Source organism: Cnephaeus nilssonii (genome assembly GCF_951640355.1).
Source record: "Cnephaeus nilssonii genome assembly, chromosome: 11".
NCBI lineage: Eukaryota > Metazoa > Chordata > Mammalia > Chiroptera > Vespertilionidae > Cnephaeus > Cnephaeus nilssonii.
In genome coordinates, this window is record NC_137082.1 from 61,019,804 (window position 1) to 61,035,304 (window position 15,501).

Below are 15,501 nucleotides of genomic sequence, written 5' to 3' on the forward strand. Positions count from 1 at the left end.
AAATTGTTGATACAGCAGAATTTCAGTTTCCTGGCCAGCTGTTCTCCTGGAACAACTGCCCATGGGAAATAAACAATGGAACCAAGATCTGTATGGAATTAACATCAATGATATGTCATCAGGTGTCTTGCTGTTTTGATATGACAACTGATATTGTTTCTTTTTGCCTTCCCCACCCCCATTAATACAGGGCATTGATGTACGAGATGCTCCTCTGAAGGAAATAAAGGTGACTAGCTCCCGACGATTCATAGCTTCATTTAATGTTGTGAATACGACAAAACGAGATGCTGGAAAGTACCGCTGCATGATTCGCACAGAAGGAGGTGTTGGCATATCAAACTATGCTGAATTGGTAGTTAAAGGTATTTAATGTATTTTTATACCCCCCCCCCCCCAAATAGTCTGTTAAAATAGATATTTTACACGGTAGTGAGTTCATTATTTGTTTTAAGCTCACACTTATCCTTGTATGTTTCTGAACAGTAGTTTGTTGACAGGCTATATTGATGGATTGCATTTTAAGTACAAATTTTGCACGTGAGCAATATTTTTGAAAAATGTATTTTGTTCACGTTGGTTTAGTTGCATACGAAGCAATGAATGTGCTCTTGGCAAGTTCTCCTTCCAACTCTGTATACAGAAATTACAACCTATAAATTTTTTTTAAGGAATAAAAATTTTTTACTGATAGAAAATCACTTAAAATGCAAATATTCACCAGCCAGGGTGTTTATGATAGTAGGGTGGTTAATAAAATGAAGCAGTGTCAGTATAAAAATGCTCAGTCATATCACACAAGCCATATTGATAATTCTGAGTTAACATTTATAATGTTACAGTTAGGTTCTATTACCATATTTTGCATGACTGAAAAATTGAGCCATTATATTCAGGAAGGTTGGGGATAAAGGGGGAAAAAGGGGGAGGGATAAGTTTTCTTTACCTTGTTTAATGCTTTTTTGTATGTGAGCTGAGGAGTTTATAGTATTAAACTGCTAAGGCAAGTCTTGGTCCAAGACAGGATAATTGGGACTTTCAGATGTACCATGAGAGATATTTAGACAACGTGTGCCAGACCATTGCTGTTTCATCCCAGCAGAATAGAACGATGCCTGTTTTTTCAACTTTCTTCCCTAAATTTGCTAAATATGGAACATAAAATTGATCTCTTTTAAATGAGCTATTGCTTCTGCCAGGAAAGTTCTTTATACAGGTGGTTTTAAAGGCTGCAGGGTTCAAACCCCAGCACTAGCCATGTGGGTGTGGGCCAGTAGCTTATTCTCTCTGTGTTTCTGTTCCTTCATCTATAAAATAGACATAAGATATTACCTGCCTTATCGGAAGGACCACAAGCAAGAAGTCTGTGAACAGCACTTAGATAAGGGTGCCTAATAAGCAGCCAGCCCCTGTAGGTGCCTGATAGGGAGGGGGAGGAGGACAGGATGATTCTTCCTCTCAGCTCCAGTACATTAGTGCTCTTCATTTGGGAGCGCATGTCAGTAGGACTTTTCCAAATTTAAAAAAATACGAATGCCTGCCCACCCATTCTCCCCTCCCCCACATCACTCATGTTGAATCACAAGCTTGAGGGTCATAGTCTGTTACAAAATCGAGAGGTGATTTTGGCAGGTGCTTCTGTTGTGGAATCACTGCTGCCGGTACCAGTCACCCCTGGCTTATGAGAGAAAACATTTACCGGTGAGCCTCCCTCCAGCATTCTTAATCAGCAGCAAGAGTGTTCGGTGTCAGGAAGTACACTCCAAATATCTGCTTGAAAATTATTTGCCAAATCAGATCCCATGAATTTTTGGTTTCTAGAGAATCTTTTACGAGCTGCTCTGGCTAGTGTTTGAGTTTAGGTTTGATATCTGTAAGGAAACCGAGACGCTTCATAGGCGTGCTCACCAGACTCTGTGGAGCATCTGGGAGGTGAGGTGTCTCCCTGTAGAAAATGGACACCGTTTGCCAACCCATCCAGTAGAGCAGCCACGGTGTTTCCACGGCTCAGTTCTTTATTGTCGTTGTTATTCCATAATTTTCATCTTGGTTTAGTTCCTTGTGATGGTTCCTGATTTATGGTTGCTACATTAGCGTCGCAGTGACCAGCCACAGCCCGTGTTTTTGAGGCATCATGCTTCATGATCAATACGATGCGAGTCAAGTCACTTCTCTAAAAACTGCCTCTGTGGAAAAGTTAATTTGTTGGAAGCTATAAGTGAATTAGAAGTGCCTACTCTGATAGATCAAACAAACCCACAGAGTGTTCACCCTTATGCAGCATAAGTTTTCCAGTCTTACGACAGCATAGGAGCACCTTGGCTCATTGTGATACAAATGTCCAGGCGCCTGTTCCCACCCCTGCAGACTGCCAAAGCCTGTGACAACTGGCTTGTAGTCATGGCTCAAATCTGAAACTTGACTTTTCCCCCATTTACTAATTTATAGCCATATTTTGCATATATTTTATTTTAAAACTAGAGGCCCAGTGCATGAAATTCCTGAACTGGTAGGTTGCCTAGCAGCTGCCAGCTGCCAGCCGGGTACTCCCTCACTTCCTCCAGCCGCCTGCTACTGCCATCACCCACCAGCTGGGGCCTCCTGCCACCGCTGCTGGCCAGGGCCTCCCTCCCTTCCCCCAGCTGGCCCCGTCCCCTGGTCGAACTCCCAAAGGAACTCCTGGTCAAGGGGACAGTTTGCATACTATGCTTTTATTATATAGGCTGAGATACCATGCTGGATTCTACTAGTTCAATAAAGTATTACCTTGAGATGATTACTTTAAAAGATACAATGACATTTTTAGGCCGCATGTATCTATTTTAACAGTTTTTTATAGGCATGTAATATTTGGAGTGCTAGCTTTTTTTTTTTAATGGGAAAAACTACAATCCATAGAGTGTATAACTTTCTTATGGCCACACACTGATTTGGTGCCAACTTCCCAAATGAAGCCCAGGTCACTTTTTAACTATTCTTCTTATCTTATTGATATCTACCATTGCTCTTTTTTCTTTTTTATTGAATATATTGAGGTGACATTGGTTAATAAAATTATGTAGGTTTCAGGGGTACAATTCTATATACATCATCTGTATATTTTATTATGTGTTCACCACCCCAAGTCAAGTTTCCTTCCATCACCATTTATCCCCTCTTCAACCTCCCTCCACCCTCTTTTCCCTCTGGTAACATTGCTTTTGGTAATCAACAACAAAAATATTTTATATAATTTTCAAAATGCATGTATATATCATATATATCAATATCTCATTTAATTATATGAGATATGTATTAGGCATTCACATATATATATCAATTAGAAATATGTATATGTATCTATATGTGTATAAATTCTTTTATTGCTGGTATGATTTAGAATTATTTATGATGTCTTTTCACTTTCATTTGAATCAAATATTTTAAATTGCTTTTTATCGCTTAGTATAGATTTTCCTCCCTCCTTTCCTTATTTCCTTCCCTTTGGGAAATGTATTCAAATTTAAATATTGACATTTTTGTACTGATGCTTCCAGCAACCCACAATTCCTTTTGAATATCTATTTCAATTATTTCCAGGTTCTAGTTACATCTCTCATTTGATTGAACATATTTGGTTGTTTTCTTAATAGGGAATCAGTAGAGAAAATATTCTCAGGACCAGCATTAAAGATATGTCTATTTTAGGCTACAGATAATAATATCCTAAATGAATTGGTGTGCTCACTAACCTTTGTGGCCTTGCCCCTGAATTGTATTTTGAATGGCAGTTCAGCTATCCTTGCTAGCATTTGCAACATTAGAGTAATTAACTAACTGCTCTTTCAATCCAGCTGCATAAATGTCTTATGATCTACTATAAAAGGCCCGTTTCATGTCCTGTTTCAATGAATCACCCTAATGAAATAAACTGATGTTAAATCATTATGAGTTGAGTCAGAAAAATTTAAAAAATGAAAAGTTAGCAAAAACTTGTAATTTATAAACAACAGGAACAATATTTTAGTAAATTACACCAATTTGGTATTCCCCCAAATAAAATTAATCCTTTAGTGTCTTATTTTGATTCCATCTACTGAGATTCCCCAGCTCTTTTAGAAAGTCAGTATGCACCTTGAATACAGAAAAGAACAAAGATACCCCACCCCAGCAAAGGGAACTGATGTTGCTGGTGTTTTAGTCAGTCTAGGGGTCACCTGGTATCATCTCAGAAGCCAAGGTCAGATGGTACTAGCTGTCCTGAGGTTTCATTCAGCAGGAAACATGACTGTGATCAATTAGGTGCATGTGCCACAAGCCTGCGTAAGCGTAATGAAACGTAGCGTGCTTTATTTTCCATGCATTCATATGAGCTCAAGGGGGAGTTGAAAGCAAAAACACACCAAAGAGGCACCAACGACCTGCAGAAATATTTTTTAAAATAAATCACTGGATCTTTATTTTTTAATATGGAGATTCATTAATATAATATTTTATACAATTATCTTCTTTCCTAATATAATGTGTGATACCACTCATAATGACATTGGCATATGGAATGAAGAGCCATTCAACTAGCCCCTGAATAATATACTGGGAATGCTATTTAAAATAAGATTATCTGTCTCTCTCTTCTCTTCTTAGACAATCATCTGGAAAAAGAGTTGGTCTCAGGTTTTAATGAGCGACTTTCTTGGGTTGTAAAGAGTCTTTGCTGTTGATTACTTAGAGTTTCATCAAGTGGGCATAGCTTGTGCTTTGCTTCAGAGCTTTCCTTTCTGTTCACTGATTTAAAAAGATCCATTACTGGAAGTGCCCAGAACAGCAGCATGGTGGACTTCGTTGTCTACTCTGTTGGCTTCTCCTGACGCTAAATGAATCCACTGTGATCATTTCTTGGGAATGAGTCTTCCTGGATGTGCATTTATGATGAAATAAACTATAATTTCAGCCCTGTTTTTAAAGTGATGATATTTTGACTATAAAGATAAGGAAGTGGAATTTAATGATAGAGATAACTAGCACCTTTGATGATTTCAAAGACATTCTCAGTAAGGAGGTTGACAATAGAGTACCTTCTAGAGCTTAAATACCACCACTTGTGAGAGCTTTAAGAAGTTACTTTTAGTGGAAAAGATCCTTTGAAGTCTGTGTAGCTGAGAAAAATGAGAGGTGTTCTAAAAGAAACTAGAGATATACCGACTCGAGCAAGCTTAGATTTTAAAAATGGTTTATTTCACACATTTGAACATTGTTAGAACCTGTATCAGTATGCTTTTTGTTAATAACCTAAATAAGCCCTAGCCTGCTTGGCTCAGAGGATAGAGCATCAGCCTGTGGACTGAAGGATCCCAGGTTCCATTCCAGTCAAGGGCACATGTCCTGGTTGCAGGCTCTGTCCCCAATAGGGGGCGTACAAGAGGCAGCCAGTCAATGATTCTCTCTCATCATTGATGTTTCTATCTCTCTCTCTCTCCCTCTCCCTTCATCTCTGAAACGAATAAAAATATATTTTAACAAAACAGTTTTAATCAATTTATTCCAGAAATGTTAATGTCTTCTGTGTTTTCATAATTGATTTGTGCTTAACTCTTTCAAAACTGAAGACCAGAGTGTCTGAAAGATGGTTCTTGGGTTTGCTTTTCAGAACCACCAGTTCCAATTGCTCCACCTCAGCTGGCCTCAGTGGGGGCAACCTACCTGTGGATACAACTCAATGCCAACTCCATCAACGGTGACGGGCCCATCATTGCCCGAGAGGTGGAATACTGCACGGCAAGTGGGAGCTGGAATGACCGGCAGCCAGTGGACTCCCCGAGTTATAAGATTGGGCACCTGGACCCGGATACAGAGTATGAGATCAGCGTTCTCCTCACCAGGCCAGGGGAGGGTGGCACTGGATCTCCTGGGCCAGCCCTCAGAACAAGAACCAAGTGTGCTGGTGAGTGTGGGAAGCGGGACTGTTGTCATTGTCTTTGTGGGTGTTGACCTGCAGCATTGGTGTTCATCAGGTGCCCTAACGCTCCCCCAGCTCTGGCAGCATCCTGAACAGGAACAGATAATTCCCTTTGCCTGGACACAGTAGCCCAACAACCTATGGATTTTGGGACCTCAAGGCTTGGAGTATCTCTCAGGCAGTTTCCACTCCTTTCTCTTACCATTCTTTATTTACACCTTCCCATGAGTATCACACAGTTCAAGTAGGAATTATCACTAAAGTTGACAGATACCTGCTTTAATGATGTCTGTTTATAGGTCAGATCCTCTCCTCCTGGCCCCTTTGTTTTATGTTCACAGTTAATAGGTTTATAGCCTAGAGAAGCTTTGGAATAATAGATTTCATCTAAGAGATAGCTTTAAAGCTGTGTTTTTATTGATGGATATTTAATGGAGGGCTGCTTGCCAATGACATGGAGCCCATTTGTTAAATAAGCAGGGGTGATTTGTGGGCTGCATGCCGTCTTTGAGTTTAGATTATATACTTCTAATTGACTGTGCTGAACCCGCTCTGCAGCTTAAATAAAAGTAGGGTTGATGGACAGAGAAATGGCGAGTCCTGTAAAAATCAAAACCTGAAGGTAGCTCCCATTAGAGGAGATGGTATTGTTTCTGTGTGGCTCCTCTCTCGCCAGAAGTAGAGAGAAATTGTGTATTGGGATACTGAAGTGTCTTTGATTATTTAAATGAACAGCCCCTTTTTACTCAATTGTGGGTTCAGGTGAAGAGATTCCATAAATTTTTATGGAGTTAATTGATTATTCAGATAGCATTATTTAAGAAGACACACATCACTGTTTCATTTCTTTTTTAGTTTTAAAAATACTGAGAGTACAGTTTGACCCTGACTGGTAGGAGACATGATTAAACCTTAACAGTTGTAGATGTTTCATTTTTTCTTTATAATTTGGAGTATACTGTTTCTACAAGTTCAAAATTCATGGAAAAAAATTCTGTTTAGTTTTTTTGTTTGATTGTGTTAAGTTTTTTTTAATTTCTTTATTGATTAAGTTATTACATATGTGTCCTTATCCCCCCATTACCCCTCCATCCCCCCCACTCATGCTCTCACCCTCCTATTGTCTGAGTCCATTGATTAGGCCTATATACAAGCATACAAGTCCTTTGGTTGATCTCTCCCCGTTTTAAGGTTTTTGTTAGAGAGGGGAGCAAGTAAATTTTTCTTCTGGGGATAGGTGATGGGCCCGAGTATGTTTGCCAGATCCACACCGGCATGCTCATGTCACCCTCAGTGCCGGGTCTCTGGAATAAGAACTGCTATTTGGACCCACAGCCCTGATTGGTGGGTCCAAGGAGGAAGGAGTTTGATAACCCTTTCTCCTCCTCAGCTCTGTAAGCCATGTCATTTCCTCATTCTCTTTAGATGAATAAATGTCCCTTCCTTTTTGTGAAATCATTTCTTATCTGTTGTAATGCAAACAATAGCTGTGGAAAACATTGTACATGTAATTTTATAATATAGGAATTTCTTTCAAATCTGTAATTTATTTTATAACTGCCTATATAGTATCCAGGGCAGATACTGTGATCTCCTTATTACGGATGGGCTGAGAGCCTTCATAATCTCTGTCCTTCTCTGAGCATGCTCTGTAAGCAGTACATTCAGTGTTAGTCCACTTCAGTGTTATTTTGAGGAATCCTGTTTGGGGTGTGCCAATATAGTGAAGTCTCCCTCTCTCTCGAAAAGAAGGTTAGAATTTCAGTTCTCAAGACTGGGGAGAGGAGACAATGTTTTATTCTAGCCACCTACAACCCCACCTACTTTATGTTTCTAGTTCCCTTGTTTTTACATATTTTGTCTTTTCTCTTGGTTTGCTCCCTGTATAGTTCAGTTATTGACACAATTACTATATACATTTCCCTAGAGTACAATGCATGCATTTCTGTTTTTAGGAAGCCTCTTGTTATTGCTGCATGATGTGTAAATATATAACTCTCAAAGAGACAGGGATCCTTTATAATAGCTTGACAGTTCTTTTTTAAAAAACTAAAACCAATTTTGAAGTGATAGTTGCATGCCAACACTGTATCTTAAAGTACTAAGCCTCACTTAAGCAAGGGAGCCCAATGATAAAGCACTCTGTTCCTCTTACCATTGCAACCTGCCGTTGACATTATTCCTGGTGTGTCATGCACTGACATTAAATGTTTTTTGAAATGGCTGTAGTTGAACAAGTCAGGCCTAGGAATTGTTAGGTGAGAGAATCAGAACTAAAATAAGAGGCATAGTATGTGGGTGAGGGAAGTGAAGTCAAATGAGACTTTTTACTGGAGGAAGAAATATGTTTTCACCCTCTCTTGACCTGAGGCCTTTGAGAAAATCTGAAGATAAGACTGGTGACTGCTGTTGGTGAGCAGTGGGACATTGTGGAAAGCTGTCTGAGTTACAAGGAAAAAGACAGCTGCTGCAAACTATAGACTGAAAAATTGGATAGTGGCCGCAGACTATTGCTCAGATGGTTTGTGAGCACTTAGGATTCATAAAGAGCAAGTCATGGGTCTCAAAAGCTGGGAGGGACTCTACACATTCTGCAGAGTTGGTGGAAATGTCCTTGGCCAGCTTGAACTTGTGGAGGAATAATTCCACATCCATCTGGTATGGTTTAAAAGCCAAGAGTACAAGTATGGTACTAGAGTAATAAAAATTAGCAACATCATACATAAAAAAGAAACGGAGTGTTTGGCTTAAATGTATATGAATCTATAATATGAGGCTATTGCCTCATCCCCCAAAAACATCTAATATAATCCTAGGTTGTATTAAGAAAGCAAAATGAGGTGATAGTCTTATTCTACCAGTTCTGCTTAGCTTCCCTATAACTGTTGTGTTTATTTCTATTCCTGCATTTTAAGAAAGAGAACATAAAATAGACTGTGCTCAAGAGATAGCACCCAGAATAGGAATGGTTCTGGAACCTTGCTCAACTAGTGAGGAATGATGGAAAGAAATTAGAAAGGTAGTAGAGAAGAACAGTGTCTGTACAAATTTGTCTAGGGTTGAATCATGAATAGTGGCTTTCCAATGGCCTATCCATTCCAGCATAACCTGACAGTGTAGAAGGGAACCTGTACTCTGAAGAGGATTGAGCTGGTTGAACCTGAAGAATCTCAATATGAAGATTCTACGATTCCTGTGTTGTTTGTTCTCTTTCTATTGGGATGGTGCATCATATGTTTCTACCCTGATAGTCTGAATTTTGCTCCTATGTTATCTTTGCCCAAGAACTCCATAATTATGCTTATCAAGTCCTGCTTTGCCAGGCAGTGGAGGCTTACAAAAATCTGAGCAAAAGGGGAGAAAAATCGTGAGTTTTTAATACTGCTAAATAGATTAAATTTTAAGACGTAGCTTTTATTCTGAGATATCCTGCCTGGGTTTTATGCTAAAATATCCTTTTTATTTTATTTTTTTAAATATATTTTATTGATTTTTTACAGAGAGGAAGGGAGATGGAGAGAGAGTTAGAAACATCGATGAGAGAGAAACATTGATCAGCTGCCTCCTGCACAGCCCCTACTGGGAATGTGCCAGCAACCAAGGTACATGCCCTTGACTGGAATCGGACCCGGGACCCTTCAGTCCGCAGGCCGATGCTCTATCCACTGAGCCAAACCGGTCAGGGCAAAATATCCCTTTTATGAAATGATGATGTCAGAGAGTACTAGAGCCAGAGTCAGCAATTGAGAACACAGGCTCTGGGACCAGGCTGCTCAGGTTGAGTTCTGGCTCTGCCGGAACTATATATGTGACCTGGGAAAACTGCTAACCTTCTCTGGGCCTCTGTTGCCTTATCCATAAAACAGGGGTGATAATCTATATATATAAAAGCCAAGCGACCAGAACGACTGGAACGACTGGTTGCTATGACGCGCAGTGTGGTGGCCAACCAGCTGATCAGGGCCCCAGTTGGCCCCCCGCAACCTCCTGCGTCCCTCACCCATGCCGGCCCAGGCCTGATTGGCCTCGATTGGGGCAGGCCAGCCGGACCCCACCATGCACAAATTTGTGCACTGGGCTTCTAGTCATAATATATGTGTTGTAGATAATAGTAGTATGTGTCGTGTAGTGTGGCCATGATGCCTTAATACATAATGGAAAGAAGGTGCTTAGAAGAGCATCTTACATATAGCTAGTGGTTAATAAAAGTTAACTGCCATTTAAAATTTTTAAAGTTATTTAACATTTTCAATCAAAGGAGTTAGATGTTGGCAACCTGATCTCATTACCTTAGATGTTTTAGAAATTTACTTATCTGATACACTGAAAATCTGAGGACCACTGTTTTATAATATGGTCTCATAGAATTTTCTGCAGTTGAGCATTGACTTGATGACAGACATCATTCTTTCGTTCTTTGAAATTAAATCTGTTTCTTTGGGACAAGCTTTCTTTTCATTTTTGTGCTGAACCAATGAGATCTGTCCTATCATGTTTTGGTGACATCCATGAAAATCTATTTTGCTTCTTGCGTTAAAATGGCCAGATCACTATTTATTGTCTTACGCTGTGCAGTGGAATTGATTTTCACGTGTGGTTAATAGATACAATCTCATTACCTGCTCCGAAATCTTGCAAGAATTGTATTGTAGCACACTTCCAGAGTTCTCGCTTCTTGTGCATCTGAAAATTCCGACCTTGATCAAATCACTTAACTTCTCTGGTTTTACCTCCTCATCTTTTTTATTTTAATTTAACTTTATTGTTGAAAGTATTTTCCCCCCACTGGCCCCCATCATGGAACTATTGTCTGTGTCCATGGGTTATGTATACATGCATATAAGGCTTTGGTTAATCTCTTCCTGCCCTCCTGCCCCCCTTCCCTCTGAGATCATCAGTCTGTTCCATGTGTCAATGTCCCTCCTCATCTTTATTTTTAAAATTATATTTTATTGATTTCAGAAAGGAAGGGAGAGGGAGAGAGAGATAGAAACATAAATGATGAGAGAGAATCATTGATCTGCTTCCTTTTGCATACCCCCTACTGGGGATTGATTCTACAACCTCCTGGTTCATAAGTCTACGCTCAACCACTTAGCCACACAGGCCCAGGTGTACCTCCTCATCTTTAAATAAGGGCAGTGACATCTGCCCTGTCAGAGGTTCTTTTGAATATTAGATTATATATTATCTATAAAGGTATTTTACAAGTTATAAAAGTGCTCTGCCTATATGGTGTATTTTTTTTTTTAATGATTATAGTCAGGAACTAGTTTCAAGAGTTAAACACATATCTAGTTATTTTCCAACTTCGCAGTTCAGCTATGGTTGGGTAACCTCAGAGAGTTGAAATTACTTCAGTATCCAGTTAAGAAAAATGCAATTTAGTTTGTGTTTTCTATTACATCTTCTATTCTTATAATTATGTGCAGCCTGTATATCACAAGCCATTAAGTGGTAGCTACTTGAAAAAGAGAAACGGATAATGCAGTTAGATTAATTTCCACAGTGGACTTTTTATGTGTTTTATTTTGGGATATTGCTTTTTATGTATCCTAGTTATTGTTTAACTGTGGTTAAGTGGCTTGCTAATAATTGGCCCCAGGAGTCAAAGAAGGATGATGATAAACTCAAGACTTAACAATTAAGACTAGTGAGAGTGAAAAAAAGCTGAACTGAATGTGTTCTTTAGAATTAATATAACTAAAAATCTTTGAAAAACAAATGATTACACCTTTTAAAGATTTATTCCTAAAATACTTATTGAACACCCGTATTTGCAAGGTACATTCGCTGGCCCTAAAGGTATAACAAGACAAGATCCTGCATTCAGAACTGATAAATTTGGGAGTATCGGAAAGGGGAACATGTACATGCAATAAACAAATATGTATCCATGGATATGTAATATGATAAATGCTCTGAAGAAAAATAGATAAAGCGATAGAGAGTGGACAGGCAGTAGATCATTAAAATATTACCTTAAAATTTTTTAATTGTGGTAAAATAACAAAATTTACTATCTTAACTATCTAAGTGTATAGTTCAATAATGTTAAGTCATCCGATCTCTACAACTTTTTTATCTTGCAGAACTGGAACTCTGTACCCATACTAACTCACCATAATTCCTTCCCTGGGTTCTGTCAGCCACTACTCTATATTCTGTGTCTATGAATTGAACTACTCTGTGTACCACATATTGGTGGAGTCATACAGAATTTGTCCTTTTGTGTCTAGCATATTGTATAGCATTATGTCCTCAAGATTCATTCATATTATAGCATGTGTAACTGTACCCTTTTAATTACTCTGATAATTGTGTTACATATGCTTAGCTTATGGGATTCTTGAGACTTTAAGCACCAATTTTGGCTTTCAATTAAATTAATAATTCTTAAAGTTTAAAAATCCTTTATCTTTATGACTTACGGAAATCTTGCCTACTGAAGAAGGTAGTGCTGCTGTGTTTCCAGAGAGCCGAATTACAAATAAGTACCTAGAAGTACTATGTCAGAGTGTTATAGCCATCCCATCAACAGTCGGTTTCTATAGGTCAATAATAAAGAGTTATATAAGAAATTAGAGGGTTTTTAAAATAATATGCCATTATTTTAAACTAGTAAGGGTGAGTGAGTTTAATACCTATTTGTAGAGGTGTGTGTTTTATATATGCCAATCAGAACCTTTTACATAACTAAAATCAAAACATTGAATATGTGCTACATTAACATTTGGTTTTGTTCTACTCAGTTGCTTTGATGATATGCGGTTATAGCCATTTCATCTGTAGTACTTTTAGTGACACAAGAGGTGGGACATATGTTTCATCTCCTTCCAATCACTCATTTTCCAATGCTCCTTGGTCTGAGAGAGACTGTGCCATCCTGTTATGATGTACATTTTTCTGTATCGCCTGTTCTTGTTTCCAGCATGGTAGTTGTACTGTTGCATTGGAACACATGTACCTGTGCAGCCCTCTCCTATCTTGCCCATGCACTTTGATGAACACGTATGTACATGAGCAAGGGATCCGCAGCCCTTCAAGGCAGAGGTCCTGCATCCTTGCCTATGGGAATGTTCTGCGAACTACAAAGCTGAAGTTCTGTATTGTATTATCATATACCTAAGAAAGTCTTTTAGTGTGGTTTACGTAGAAGCATACTCTTTCCCACCAGGTCCAGTCTAAACCACATGAGATTTAGGTTAATATTGCTTTTTAAATTTTAATTCACCCTGATTGTGAAATGTGGCTCATTTTAAGTACACCTGAATGAGACTACCATATGGGAAATGAGTAGTAAGTTTCTTGGCATTATACAAAGCCCAAACTGCATGATGCCTGCTTTCCACTGAAGGCCAGCCCATGTCTATTTATGTATTACTCTCAGTTCCTCTTGTGAGAGGAAAAAAAAAACAACAGTCTGGTTTCAGTGGTGCTGATCTGAAATTAAACACGGCCAAGACTGGATTTGTTTTCTTCCTAAATCAAGGATAGTCAGATTTGTCTTTTCTGTACAAAGCTGCTACCGGCTTTACAACATGTGTTTGGACTTACAGGGCTGACCCATGGGCCCTCAGGAGCAGCTAGGAACTCGTCTAAGATCTAACAATGGCTGTTATTCAGAAGGAATACAGGCCAAGGACCTCATTGAATGGAACAGGATTTATTTTTTATAGAAGTTTATTTACCAGGGGAAAAATTAAAGTGTTCTAATTCTAATGCTAAAATAGCTCTGCCAAAGGGCAATATGTTTTTAATGCATTTCCAACACATTGAGCCATTAAGAACCTTTTAAAATTATAAACATTAGAAGAGCATAAAAAGTATCTTCCCTATTAGACTTCAGAGATAAGGCATTGAATTGGGCAGAGGACAATAACATAGTAGCAATGCGGCACCTTATGTATTATAATACATTCTTTTCCTTCCTTACAGATCTTCATGCCCCACAGGCTTTGTAATACCTGAACCTCAATCCAGCACTTTCTCCCATCTAAACTCTGGCCACACAGAGAAATCTGTGTGAGAGGTTTAGAAGTGCTTAAACAATGTTACTAATAAATTCAATAGGTTAATAAAAATAACCTAAAAAGGGGTCAGACAAAAGAACACAGTTGCTTTTAGTCATCCATTGACTTTAATTGAGTGCAGAGATGGTTCCCAGAAAGGTGTCAGGCAGGGTCCTTGGCTGTGAAGAATGAGCATACCAGCAGTACTTCTAGGCCCTATTCGGAAGCCTTCATAGGCAGCTTCCTGTGTAGCTTCGAATAAGCTGAGGAGTTTAAGAAAATGAAAAGATCTGGAGATTATCAGTTACCTCACCCAGCTGTGCCTCTGATGGGTCGTCTAACACTGAAAAATATCACAGAACTATCTGAGGCCACATTTTTTTCAAGATGGGGCAAAAGTAGGCTTACAGTTGTTTGCCAACCACGGTTCTAGTGCTCTGATTCCATTAGTCTCTATAAAGGGGGTTTTGCTATCACAGCGAAGCATCAATGTTATCAGTATTTGTCCCTTATTGAGTACCAACTATAGTATGTTGAGTATGGTCCTGAGGCCACTGGAATGCTTAGTGATACATTTGCTTCCCACAACAGAGTCTTCTAGAAAAAGGATGACAGCTACTAAATCTTCTTTGCACAATATTTAAAGATACCCAGGGTTATCTAAATTTTATCCCAAATCCCATATATTTAGCAAAAAATTATTAATTTGTATCAGATTAAATGCCTCATCAAATGTATGATGCAATAGAGTTGTATTTTATGGTCTCTATGTAAGCATTTACATACTAGGACCCCCTGCATAATCAATATGTACTGCATATTTATGGTTTTTTTAATATATAATTTGTAGTATGATTGACCAGTCTAAATTACCACAAAGGTTTGTAATTTTGTCACTGCTTTGTGAATATGTTGGACATATTTAGAGAAGACAAATGTTTATTGGTTAACTTTCTTCACTTCAAAGTCTGACTGTCTTGGGTTGAGCTAGAAAATACCTCAACAAATTACTAAAATGTCCTGAATCTAAGTTTTCTAATAATTCTAATCAATATTCTACCAGTACTAGTACCTCTTCATAGCACTGCTGGAAGAATGAAATGGGATAAGGCATAAAAAATGGTTAGCAGAGTACTTGGTTCACCTGGTTCACCCTGAACTCTAAGTAGGCTGGCTAATAAATTCTGATCCTTTTGTAAAATTAAGAAACTTGTTACAACTGAGGATACATACTACTATGGCAAAAATCTCCCAATAGAATTATTAAGCCGAGTAGTTTGGGTTTTGTTTGACACACACACATCAAATTGCAGTTTGCCTTAAGTAAAACAAAAGATATATGTATCTTCTCAAGTTCATGTCAAAAAATGACAACATGTTTAGAAACTAGGAGAACATTTTGATTCTTCAAGTGTTATCAGGATAGAACAACGTAGTGACCTAGAGTGGCAAAGATAACAGAATGTGAATGTTTTACTGACCTGTGAGATCTTGTTACTCGGTGGTATGGGACATGTTACAATTATTAGCGACTTGATGAACATTTTGGACATT

The 15,501-nt window shown here is 38.6% G+C and overlaps 1 protein-coding gene across 2 annotated transcripts in view; it reads left to right on the top strand.

Moving 5' to 3' along the window:
- Positions 1 to 15,501, top strand: part of PTPRM (protein tyrosine phosphatase receptor type M) — a 642,938-nt gene that overhangs the window by 302,162 nt on the left and 325,275 nt on the right. For both annotated transcript variants that reach the window (XM_079785235.1, XM_079785234.1), the window contains exons 6-7: positions 191 to 365; positions 5,627 to 5,920. In XM_079785235.1, the coding sequence (XP_079641361.1) occupies positions 191 to 365; positions 5,627 to 5,920 (469 nt within the window). The remainder of the gene's footprint in view (positions 1 to 190; positions 366 to 5,626; positions 5,921 to 15,501) is intronic.